Source organism: Mytilus californianus, unplaced genomic scaffold (assembly GCF_021869535.1).
Source record: "Mytilus californianus isolate M0D057914Y unplaced genomic scaffold, xbMytCali1.0.p SCAF_9, whole genome shotgun sequence".
NCBI lineage: Eukaryota > Metazoa > Mollusca > Bivalvia > Mytilida > Mytilidae > Mytilus > Mytilus californianus.
In genome coordinates, this window is record NW_026262745.1 from 74938397 (window position 1) to 74952346 (window position 13950).

The 13950-nt window shown below is 32.7% G+C and overlaps 1 protein-coding gene across 1 annotated transcript in view; it reads right to left on the reverse strand.

Annotated features, from left to right (window-relative positions):
• The window catches only part of LOC127714790 (cadherin-related tumor suppressor-like), an 86240-nt gene extending 74660 nt beyond the window's left edge, over nt 1–11580 (reverse strand). The window contains exon 1 of the mRNA XM_052220826.1: nt 5906–11580. Coding sequence (XP_052076786.1) covers nt 5906–11083 — 5178 coding nt within the window. The 5' untranslated portion in view covers nt 11084–11580. The remainder of the gene's footprint in view (nt 1–5905) is intronic.
• Between the last annotated feature and the right edge of the window lie 2370 nt (nt 11581–13950).

Genomic DNA, 13950 nt, shown 5'->3' on the forward strand with positions numbered 1-13950 from the left:
AAATGTACTTAAGAACGTGTCATCCAGGCCACAATGTTCCGGGAAAAATGTACTTGTATTTTACTGAAAGTTATACAAATTCAACAAATTTACAAAATGAAATACAAAAATGTGAAAAACTTTTAAAAAATAAATTAAGATACTAAATCTTAGTGATGAATTAAACCCCCCCCCCCCCATAATAATAATTGAAATATTTGGCTAAAAAACAATATGATAAGTGCAGCCCAGTTCATTTTATCTGAGAATCCTTGATTTCTAAAGTCACTTTTAAAGTAAAAATCAAATGCACCTGGTTGTTTTAAAAATTAGAATAAAAAAATCTATACAATGTGCTTTTCATATGTACCTGACATACAAGGCCTTAAAAATAGTTTTGTCTATAGAAATTTTTATCCGCCACTAAAAATAACACATTTAACAGAAACTGTTATGGATATTGATTTGATGGTAATAAATTTGAAATATAATTATGGATTTTCCTTCCATAAAATAATAAAGAAATCTTATGAGTGACATCTTATGGGTCTGAAGATATTACAAATATTTCTTCAATAGGAAAAACTCTTGTGGAAGGATTATGCATTCTTGATTAATTCATTAATAAACTGGAAACGGAAAAATTTCCGATTATTTGTTTTTCATATTGGTAAATAAATATCAGGTGTAATGTTGTTCGTAAATTGTACGACCATGGTACTGAGAGAGTGCCTAGTGAGTTTCTATATAAAAAGAGATAAAATATTTCAGTTGTCAGCGTAAGTGAAAAGACCTACAATTTCTACCCTATTGTACTGATAAATTTGATTCAAACTTTTAAAATTCTACTAACATTGATCAAATAGTGTCATAATCTTGACTGTATTCAAGTTATGACTAAACAGTTGATTTGGCTAATCCTCTTGGACACTGGCCTGGCTTTAGTTTAAAGAAAGGGTAATTTCAGTACAACTTGTCAATTAGATGATTCAAGAGTTACTTGCTGAAAGATAATATTTTCCAATTATTCTTTCAAGAAGACAGAAATGCATTCTCAAAGGCAAAAATTCAAGTTTCTAAACTTTATAAATTTAACCTGAAGATTCCATTGCTTTTTGTACACATATCCCCCCCCCCTTTTATTTCCCTGTCAACAACTATTTCCACCTAACTTTTTGCATACATGTACATTACTTTAATGAAACAGTATGGTTATGACTTTTTTGTAAGTATAATTAAATATTGTGATTTAATATTATATGAATAAGTAAAATTTGTTGATTCTTTCATAGTATTGAGGGGAGAGAACTTTTTCTGGTGGAAAACAGAAGTTATCTCTTGTTAATACCAGTCCATTCATGTTCCTTTTCCTTAAGAATTTCATTTAATCTTACTTTTATTAAAGAATTCATTACTTACTAAAGTGCAATCAATATAAAAACAAATTACAGTAAAGTGTACTTTTAATAGAAAAAATTGTACTGTAAAGTATACTTTTAATAGCAAAAAATGTAAGAACAATATTTTATGTTTCAGTACAAAAATAAAACTGTCAATCTTTGGAATTTAAAAAATTACACCTGATATTGAAACATCTTAATCAAATTTCGTTTTTGTAATAAGAAGAAACTTTTTTGAGCAACTGCACGTTTCCTGTATTAAGTGTGAAACATTTACATGTTAACTGCCAAATGCACCGTGTCTCTTTGTTGTTGATTTAAACTTTTTCAACATTTAAATTAACTCTAAACTTTAGTTTCATAAAGATTTATCTTTCAATTCACACTGTGTTTGGCAGAGTCGATCCAACATGTGACTGTCTCTATCGGAATATTGCAATTACATGTCAAGACAGTATTTGAATAACTATCAATACCAAAAAAACAAGATTAAAAAAATGGACAAAAATACCAACTTGTACAAATTACTGACACAAATCTTAAATCAAGAAGAAGACATTAACTGTTAACAGCTAGTTTAGTTATTTTTTTCTGCTGGGCAGATATCAATCTTCATAATAAGATTAAAGTTATGTAGGGAAAACACAGCTGGTACCTATGTGTATTTTATTTAATTGTGCATCATCGTGCAATTTGTTTACATATAAAAATGTGCAAATAACGTTCAAGCTTTTCATGTATTTTGTTTCAATTTGGTTTGTTTCATAACTTTACAAAATACATAAAACATACATGGTGCATATCCAGGATTTTACTAAAAAAAAAGGGGGGCCTGGAAAGTGGAGTCTATGCATTTATCATGAAACTCCATAAGGGGGAGGGGTATTTGCTTATCGGCAAGGCCCTGCATACTTAACTGTTGAAATGATTAGAAATAAGAAGATGTGGTATGAGTGCCAATGAGACAACTCTCCATCCAAGTCACAATGTGTAAAAAGTAAACAATTATAGGTCAAAGATACATGTATATGAAAATGTACATTGCTGATCTTCCACAGTCAAAAACAGCTTTTTAGTAAGAATTTATTCCATATATCACATATAAATTGATGATTCTTAGGGCTTGATCAGTTGATGGGGAGTTATTTTATGTCTTAAATCAATGGGGATTCTGATTTGACAATCCTTATAATAAAGAAAGTACACAATATGTATTATAATACATGATACATCTATGCTAATACAAAAGAGAAAATTAAGCCTCCTATGATCAGTTTGTCTGTCTTGTCAAAAGTCAAGGAAGTAACGATTTATATCAAAAAATGTGTCATAACAGTAAAAATACAATACAATTGTACAACGATTACATCAGTATTAAAACTACATGTACATAAAAGTTACACAGTAAATAAGGTAAATTTACATGCTTACACATTTGGTTTTAAATTTTTTTACATTTATACCAAAAATATTGTCTGTGGGCAATTTGAATGAAGTTCATTTTAAAAAAGAATACATCTATAATACATGTGTTTGATTGATTCTTGAGACAGCCAGTCATTGAAGCAGAAAATTTGGTCAAACTGATTACGTCTTACCAGAAACATAAAATACATATTGTATTATATTCTTAGGTCTTACAGATCTACAAAAAAATAAATCTGATTTTATACATAGAAGGTATTTCCTCTACAATTTCTTTCAAGTTTTTTGTATAATTTATTGAAGTTACAAATCCACATTCAAAGAGCAAAATGGGGGTTTTTTAAAAGTACTTTGACCTATAATGGTTTACTTTTACAAATTGTGACTTGGATCAGGAGAGTTGTCTCATTGGCACTCATACAACATCTTCTTATATCTAGAAACATTTAAAAAACTTTCCAGGAAATTTGGGTCCTTTTTTAAAAGTTTGCTGGTAAATATAACTGGTTAAAATATCTTCTGGCTTGCCTTAATTTTCCCCTTTAACAATTAGATACATTGTTAACTGAAATATTTTGAGGAACCTTTGTGTGTTTCACTACTAAATTAAAACAAAATGAAATTCAAAACCTTACTTTTTACTATACTTATTGATTTTAGATCACTTTACCTACATATATATATATTTATGATTATGACTATTTTAAATACCTTATAAACTGACCCTTATAAAAATTGATCTTGATATTTATTAACATGAGTGAGGGTTTATTGTAAAGGTATGTCCAGTGATTTTATCAGGTTGATCATACATTTTTATGGCCGGAGTCATAAATTCATGTCTATGGTCATTTATCAATGAATGACCAGGTAGTTTATTACCATACCTATCAATTTCTTACTAACACAAGTGACACCTTGTACTTTTCTATACATATTTGGGGAGAAATTGAAAAATTGTTATAATTATACAACTTGTTTTCGTCGTTTATTTTCAAGCGTGACTGGTCTATAATTGTGTAATATTTAAGCCTTACAGCTGAATTTGGTCAAGAATTGTACAAATTTGTAAGAAAACAAGAATTTCTCATTTATCATGTTATGTCACTCGTGACCTAAAATATATATACAAAATATTTTTATCATCTGCCACATTCTACTGAGAAATAACAGTTCAAAATTGCAAGGCAAATTCTTTAATGATTTAGTACTTGAAAAACAGGTTTAATTACTTCATAAGTCCTTTACTGAGGGTCCTGAGGGTCAGATTAAGGGGTCCTTCATTTCTGTATTGTTTTAATTTTTTAAGGCCATTTTTCTATGCTCTTTATTTATTTCCTCCATTATTCTCTATTCTTAAAAATATTTAGAACCCTATTTTTCTGTAATCTTTTCATTTTCTTGACCCATTTTTCTGTACTCTTGGTCCATTATATTCTCCATTCTGTAAACCCTACCAAGACCATCTTAACTATATGAGACAGCAACATGACAACAAAAGCAGACTAAAGAGGGATGGAAGGTGCATTTTATAAGTTTTGATCAGCTCAAGTAAAAAAAACGTGAAGTCCAAGCAAAACAGCCTGTATTCTAAGGCTAATGTTTCCATTCTTTAACCAAGAACCCAAATTTGAGTTGCAAAAGTTTCAAGTACCTACTTTTTTTTTTTTTTTTTTCATTCTTCTTATTTTTAATCATCAGTCAGGGGTACTACTTAAACAAGTGATTTCAGAATCACTTCCTCAAGTGATTTTGGCTGTGAAATATTAAAAATTTTCACACTGACTTTTTAAAATCACTGAAACAAGTAATTTTAGAAGTTAAAATGTAATCACTTTAATAAGTGTTTATAACATTTTCTTGATATTTTTCCCACAAGCTTGATTTTTTTATTGGTAAAAAGACAACAATTCCATTGAAAAAACAACTAGGTACATGCAGAAATTGTCTTTTGCTTGATAAGCCTGACACTTTTACAGTTTTTTTAAAATATGCAAAAACTGAAATAGTTTGTAGATCAGGTCATAACCTTGAAGTAGATCATTCTAACTCTAAAGAAAACCAATCAGGTTACCTAATATTGTTTATCTTTGTCTGATAGTAAGAGTAGTTAATGAATTTTTGATTACAGAAAAATTCCCATGGGTACTTTTAAAAGCTTTAGCGCACTAACTTACTGCCCAAGCGCACTAGTGAAATTAATATACAAAGAAAAAGGGATAATTGATTTATGTAGGAAAATTATAGAAAAGATTGTGAAAATATGGAAAATCAATGAAATTAGCATTTGAAGATCAAAGAAAACACTAAAATCACTTAAATAGGTGATAACTGAATTTATCAAATCACTGAAATAAGTAATGATGAAATCACTTGTTTAAGTAGCACCCCTGACTGATCATGTCATGTGTAATCACACAGCTACATGAAGTCCATTGAAGTCTGATATTTATCCATTGTCTTATTTTTATTATGTTCATTTCTGTCTTCAATTTATTGTAGTTAAACTAGTTTAGAGTTTCAATCATTATCAGATTTGATCAATAATTTTGTTAACTCTAAAAAAACATGAACATACAAGTACATAATACAGTATACAAGGATAGTAAAACTTATCAGGACATTCGTGTGACATTTTATAAACCAACCAAGTTAAAAATCTTTAATCACATGTATAATTAAATGTCTTGGAATGAATCTGCCAACAGTGCCCACATGGATTTTCTTGGTTGCCGGGCACATATGCTTAAATTGGTATAATTATAAGGATTTCAATAAAATATTTAATTAGGGCAACCTTGACATCAATTTCATTTTAATATAAATTATAACTCTGCTGCAAGACTACATAAACATGATAAATAAAGAAACAAAATATGTTTTTCAAGTGATAAATTCTAAAAGTTTTTTCAAATCTTACATTAAGGCAATAAAATTTCCTTTTCCTTTTAAAATACATAACTATAAATGAACCTAATTAAAACTGTTCTTTTCAATTACTTATCATCAATTGCAACATTTCAAAATTTTCACCCAGTTTAGCAAAACCAAAAACAGATTATTTTTCTCTCAATTGAAACAAATATAAGCTAAAAACTTACCACAGTACAGCTAGCTTTTGGACTGCTCTGGGAACTCTGGACAGCACACACAGTAACGTTAATATTACTCCCATGAATCTCTCTATCCAATTGCATGGCGGCACTAAATATTCCAGAATTCTCATCAATTTGAAACAATTGTCCAGTTTTTCCTTTAGTACTAATTCCAGTAATATAAAATTTCTCATTCGCATATGGATTGGTATAGATACGATTGATTGATTTTCCAATATTTTGATTCTCCGGAATTTGAAGTGAATATGAAGAGGTTTCAAACCTTGGCCCCACTCCTGACGACAGCACAAGAATAACTCTTACATCCATTTCCTTAGATTTCGGTGTCATTCCGTTATCGGAAGCTTTCACCCGTAATGTATACGTTCCCTGAGAGGCTGGTAATGAAGATGTTACAGACAATGCTCCAGTTGTAGTGTCAAGATTAAAATATGAATTTTGAGTAAGCAATGTGTACACAACTCTTCCATTGTTCCCTTCGTCTGGGTCCTCAGCCTTAATTGTTGCAAACTGTCCAATACTTGTTGGGTATGTTACTGTGAGAGCACTTGGTGATAAGAAAACAGGTGCATTGTCATTTTCGTCGATGACATTAATAACGATGGTCTTTTCAGCCGATTTTCTCTTTGAGATCTTGAGACCTTTGTCTGATGCAGCAACTGTCAATGTATATGTAGATACCTTTTCCCTGTCCAAATCGGAACCAGAAAATGAAATTTTCCCTTGATCGGCATCTATAGAAAACATGTTTGTAACTGGTTCCTGGTTGATGATGCTATAGGTCACCGACCCATTGAGACCAGAATCAATATCCTGGGCTGTTACTTTCATGATGGACTGAAAGGAATTTGCATTTTCCGTAATAGAGGCCACATTTGGCGTACTTATGAAAGTTGGCATGTTGTCATTCTCATCACGGACTTTGACAGTTAGACTAGCATATGTTGGCAGAACCTTTGGTGTTCCTTTGTCGGAGGCGGATACATTTAATTTATATTCACGTTTCGTTTCATAATCTAATCCTTTATCCAAGTACAATTTTCCAGTATTAGCATCTATGACAAACATATTAGCACCTCCAGTTAGAGAATAGGTGATTTGAGCATTTATACCAAGGTCAGTATCTGTGGCAACAAACTGAATAATTTCATCTCCAACAACTCTGTATTCCGACAAGACAACTTCATACACAGACTGTGCAAAAAGTGGTGAATTGTCGTTGACATCTAAAATTGTTATAGAAACAGTGCAAGTTGCGCTATTTTTAGTTATTGATCCAGAATCTGTAGCCAAAATGTTTAAGATATAACTATCTTGTGACTCACGGTCCACAAATCCAACCAATGAAATCTGTCCACTTCCTGAATTTATTTCAAACTGTCCATCCTCGTTACCGGATAATATTGAGTATGTTAATGCCTGATTTTCTCCACTGTCCAAGTCAGTTGCAGACACCTTCACAACAGGAGAATATTTGGCAGAATTTTCATTCACTTTTGGTCTGTATGTATTTTTGTCAAAGACAGGTGGATTATCATTTTCATCAAGGACACGAATGTCGACTGTAGCTTTGTCATTTAGTTTTGTGATTCCATTGTCAGTAGCCATAATCTCAATAGTATAAGAATCTTTTCCAGTATCTTCAATCAAGCTCTCTCTATCGAAAACTTTCATGCTTCTGATTTCTCCAGTTTGTACGTCAATCATAAAGTTTTCATGTCCAGTCACTAAGAAATAAGAAAGTTCAGCATTCCTGCCAATGTCTTCATCTGTGGCACTAACTGAACCAATTACACTGTGGGCTGGACTATTTTCCTTGATTGACATAGAGTAAGTTGTGTTTACAAACAACGGTTTGTTGTCATTGTTGTCCAAAACATTTATTGTGACATTCACAGCAGAACTCCTCTGTTCGGCACCATTGTCTATAGCAACAACAGTCAGTTGATAGTGGTCCCTCATTTCACGATCCAGTTGTTTAGCAACATACAAGGCACCACTGGGGAAAATTCCAAATGATGAATCACCATTCCCACGAGTAATGTTGTATGTTATTTTTGCATTTTCACCAAAGTCACCATCGACGGCTTGTAGCACCAAGAATTGTTTGTTTACTGAAGTGGATTCGTATAATGAATATTCATAACTTGTGTGTGAAAATACTGGTGAATGATCATTAACATCTTTAATAACTAATGTGATTTGCTGTGATGAAGAAAGTTGCTGAGATCCCCCATCAGTCGCGGTAATTGTAACCTGGAAGGATCTCTGCGCCAAGTTCAGTTTCTGAATAGATTTCGCCAGAATGACCATTCCAGTATTTCTGTTAATTTCAAATAGATTCGAGGCAGATGGGTCATGTATGGAGTACGTAATAACAGAATTCATACCAGCATCTAGGTCAACTGCAGACGCAAGATACACTTCATTTCCTTCTGGTAAATTTTCAGCAATGTACACTTCACTGTTGATGAGTTCAAATTTTGGTGCATGGTCATTTACATCATTTATAGATATTTGTACATCAATTTCTGCACTACGACTGTCGGTGTAGGCAACAACTGTAAGAGTATATTCAGATTTTATTTCACGATCAACTCTTTTCACTGCAGTAATGGCCCCTGTAGTCTGTCCAATATTGAATATTTTTTCAGTGTCACCATTTACAATGGCATATCTGACAGTTTTATCCCCCACAACTGCTCTGACAGAGCCAACTTGTTTTGTTGTTGGATTTGATACGGTACCAGAATCCTCATTTACATTAAACTTGTACGGCAGATTTTGAAAAACAGGAACAATGTCAATTGAATTGAAAACAGCAACTTCAACGATACCAATATTTGATGTGTGGGAAGGATCTGGATCTACTGCGACCACTTGTAGTGTGTACCTATTCTGAACATTTCTGCTAAGTACTCGTGTTGTCGTAATGATACCAGTGTCTGGGTTGATAGTGAACGCTGCATTGTTGGATACAAAACTGTACGTAATCTTAGCATTTGATCCATAGTCTCTGTCGAAAGCAGTCACTTGAACAACCAATGAACCACTTGGTCGATTTTCATCGAAGTTCACAAAATACTTCTCTGGATAAAAAGATGGCTTTTCGTCATTCTGATCAGCAATTTTCAAATTTATCGTTGCAGTAGAAGACAAAGGTTGTGGTCCTTGATCTTTGGCTATGATTTTGATCTCATAAAATGACTTGACCTCTCTGTCTAACATCTTCAGTGTTGTGAGTTTACCACTGTTTATGTCTATGCTAAACGTACTTGGATATCTAAGTTGGACATCACCGTGCAGGTGATATAATATTGTCCCATTTACCCCAGAGTCAACATCAGTCGCAGTTGCCATTAGAATTTCAAATCCAGCTGCTTTGTTCTCATCAAGTGTGATGTTGAAGCTTGAACTGGAAAAAGTTGGTGCCTGATTGTTTTCATCTAATATGTTTATTATAACACGAGTAAAATTGTAAAATGGACTAGGTCCACCATCATGCACCGATACATTCATTACAATACCTGAAGCAATTTCGTAATGTAGTTTTGCCTTTATTGTCAAAAGTCCGGTCTTTTCATCTAATTTAAACCATCCACGTTCATTGCCAGTAACAACAGAATAGGTCAAGTCAGCATTTTGACCTGAGTCTTCATCATGTGCTGTTAAGCTTTCTACAAAGCTACCAACAGGTAAAGTTTCACCAAGCGTTATCCTGTATTCCAATTTTGTAAACCACGGAACATGGTCATTTATATCTATGACATAGACTATCAAATATGCATAAGAAGACTTTTGAGGAATTCCAGAGTCTGTGGCTTCAATTGTCAAATTGTAAACACTAATTCGCTCTCTATCTGGAACTCCAACGAGCTGAACAGAACTATACTTAAAGTTAGATGTTGACATTATCTTAAAATGTCCCTTTTCATTTCCCGATATAATTGACAATGATGAAATTGTTGTTCCAGGATCAGCATCCGTCACAGTTACCAAGGCAACAATGTTTGGTGTACTTTCATTTTCACTGACAGTAGAATGAGGCTTTGAGGCATCTGGATAGTGCTTTATTGAGATGGTGGGTGCATGGTTGTTTTCGTCCACAATTTTTACAGATACATAGGCCCTACCTGTCAATGATGGACTGCCTCCATCTGTTGTTGTAATGGTTATAATACAGCTATATGGTTCACATTCTAGTTCTCCACCTGATCGTTCGCAACGTTGATAACAATATAATGGTGTCTTGGTTGTTCGGATCTCTCCTGTTTTTGGGTCAATTTCAAACTGATTTGAGTCATCCAACAATGAGTAAGTAATGTCACTGTTTACTCCAATATCGTCATCTGATGCTGCAGCGTGAATGACTAGTGTACCGATTGGGGCACTTTCATTTATAGTTGCCTTATATTGACTTTGATCAAATATTGGTGGATTATCGTTAACATCATCAACTTGTATCGAAATTTGTAGATACCCATATTTTGGGGGTGTTCCATGATCCTGCACAGAAACATTCAGCTGATAAACAGATCGTTCTTCTCGGTTTAATTTTTCTACGTTTCTAACAATTAATACCTCACCATACTGATCAGGATCGTAAAGAACATCAAACTTGTTGTCATCGTCTCGGGAAATAATTGCATAGTTTGAAACTCTACCGTTCTCTCCGAAGTCATCGTCAGACGCCGTTGTAAGCGGCACTTGTGCACCTTGCACATTTTCGTAAAATCTAATTGATGCTGTTTGTTGTGGAAATGTAGGTGAATTGTCGTTTTTGTCTAAAATTGTGACCCTAACATTAATGGGGTGCTGCTGAGTATTTGATGATGATGAGCCAGTAACGAAAAAACTTATTGTGTTTTGTTTAAGTTTTTCCCTGTCTATAACAATGTTTGTCGTAATCCTACCTGTATTTTCATTTAATTTAAATAAATTTTGTTGGTCTTGAATATGGTAAAGATATCCTGATTTAATTGGTAAAGTTCCTACAAACGAATCTATCGGTAATTCTTCCGAAATATTATAATTTTCATTTGTAATTTCTGGTGTCCCACCTGGGTCCGGCACTTGTGGAGTCACAGATAAAATTTGTAAAATAACTAAAAATGTTGTCAATAATTCTCTCCATGCTGGATGGAATATCGTTATTAAAGCCATGCTTCAAAATAAAGTTTTTTTCCCTGAGAACCTCTTTTTGATCAATTTTCTCCAGTAATTTGTACTCACAACGCTAAGATATGTTTCGCATTTCACGTGTAATATATGTATTTGTTTTCATGTAATATAATTCCTCTCGAAACGACACATTTTCTAAATTAACAATTATTACTATTTGTTAGTAGTAAGCCTATAATGCGAAATGTACACATTTTGAGAACTATAATACACAGCTCCGATCGCCGTTTGTTGACAAAGGTGATTTTTGTCTAACACTCACCTGTGTTCAAACATGCTACCTGAGTTTTCACGTATCACACCTTTGAAAAGATACAATTATCGGAATGATAAAGAAATTAGTGTCTTGTATAAATCCTTTTTCCTTATTGTTTCATTTTCACATTAAGTTCAAATTAATAAAATCCTAATTTCAATCAAAATTGTTCTTCTAGTGTACTTCCATTTCTACCAAACATAACAAACGGTGCGAAATGCTCTCTACGTCACGAATAAACCACGCCTCCTTTAACTTGATTGAAAAGTCGATGCTTTACGCCCCAAGGAAACAGGTTTGCTAGAATTTCAAAAACTTTAACAAGAAACTAAGAAAATATAATTTAAAAAATATATATTGAATAGTTTTTCGCGAATTAAATATATTTACTATTTGCATTACTGTAATTTAAATATTAAGTAATTTTGTTTTGGACAATTCCCCTTATTAGCCCCACTCAGGTATGAATGGACGGAATTCAATTACCGGATTACGTATGAAATATGGAATGCCAGGTAAAAATAAAATCGGATAATTTGTCAAAAATATGAAATTATCATTACTAACTGTTCGACAGTCATGACCACTCACTGATTTTAGACAGGCGATTAACACAAATTGACGCTAATTACATGATTATCAAATTTCTCATTTTCTTTCTGGACCAAACTGTTAAAAATAATTTGAAGCATTATTTTTTTATGTTATTTAAGAAGATAATTATCAATTTCTAAAAAAATATTTTTTTGTGGGGGATTTTCATTATATCATGAGACTGTCCAACCGTTCATTTTTATTTATATATAAGAGGTTAAAATTCAATGATTTTCATCGGTCATTCATTTATTATGGATAAATTCATTCATAAAACAGAACTTCAAATGACCTTATTTGATTTATTTAGGAATTATATAAATTCCTGGTATGGGCGGGTAAAGGGGGCAGGGGCGGATCCAGCCATTTTTAAAAGGGGGGTTTCCAACCCAGGATAAAGGTGGGGGGTTCCAGCTATATGTCCCCATTCAAATGCATTGATCGTCAAAAAAAAGGGGGGTTCCAACCCCCGGAACCCCCCCCCCCCCCCACTGGATCCGCCACTGGGGGGATATTATTGCATTATATTTCTATCTGCTTTCGTACATTATTTATGTAATTGCAATTGAAATATGTATAATTATCTCTATACCTTTGTAATTTGGTTTGGGAGCATGGGCATTGATCTTGGGGGTTCAAAAGTCAAGTATGATATACTTTCATTATATTTGAATGCCCTTTATTTTTTTATTTTTCTATTTATTTATTTATTAGTATTTACATGAAGCTGCATTATTTCATATGATAGTCGGTTAAAGAGCTCATCAGAGCTTATATTTTCTCTGTTATTGTATATACATATATACCGACTTTAAATAAAATTTACTTACTAACTTACTTACTATAAGCACCATTGATTCGATTTAGACATCAAAGGCGGATTTAGGGACCCCCCCCCCTCATCTTATGGAACTACATTTATAGTTAATCTAGACTTTTTACCTAATCCACTCCAAACTTTGTCTAGTTTGTCTACCCCCTTTTTCAAAATCTTGGATCCGCATCTGGACATACAGTAAAAATCTGGATATATACTTGTACATCTTACTACACAGACATGAATGGTGAAAAATTAATAATGATTAAAAATGAAAATAATATATTGCTGATCATCCCCTTACCTAAAATGATTTGAAATACAGAACAAAATAATAAATTGTACGCAGATGCTTCGTTTCGGTAGAATTAACTGCTTCTTTCAAATACTTATCTTTTCTGTACTTCAATACATTTTAGGCAAGGATAAAACAAATTATGGACTTTACAAAAGATGGTCCAAGATGGGGTGAAACGGGGTGCTCATTTCCCAAATCCCGCTTTTAATTTGCAATTTTTTGCTACTTCCCACATCCCGCTTTAGTAATTTTCCCCATTTTTCATTGTTTGTTCACTTCTTTTTCCCATACCGCTGTTTTTTACCCATAGATCCCAAATCTCCACTTTTTACCCGCTATTTCTCACATCCCAAAAGCGTGAAACAACCCCCACTCCCTTATCCAAAATGGAGTTTGAAATTGTTCTGGCATTTTTCATGTAAGAAATCTATATCATAGCTATTTTCCTGATTCGTAAGATAGCATTAAATGAAACTATAAAGAAAGTAAGTATTTGTTTGAATCCAGTTCGTTATTGCTCCAATTATATAATTGTTTCAAACTCATTAAACTACAGTTTTAGATCAAATAAACATTTATCAGCGATATAATTTTGATTTAGATTAACAATTTCTAAAGATAACTGCGATAGTAGTCTGACAAATGGTTAAACAATTTGTTTTTGCTGTTCTCAATACAAGCAGGTATTTAGATGATATCCAGTGTTGCATACAGCTTAAATTCTCAATGCAGATGGGTTCTAGTTAACCCAAAGGGTACTTTCGCACAATTATCCAGATTTTTAGAGCACTGCTATAAAGTAAAATGAATACCAAAAATACCTATTCTGATATCCCTTACTATAGAAAATGTACCTATAAGATAAGACAATATAAAGCATTTTG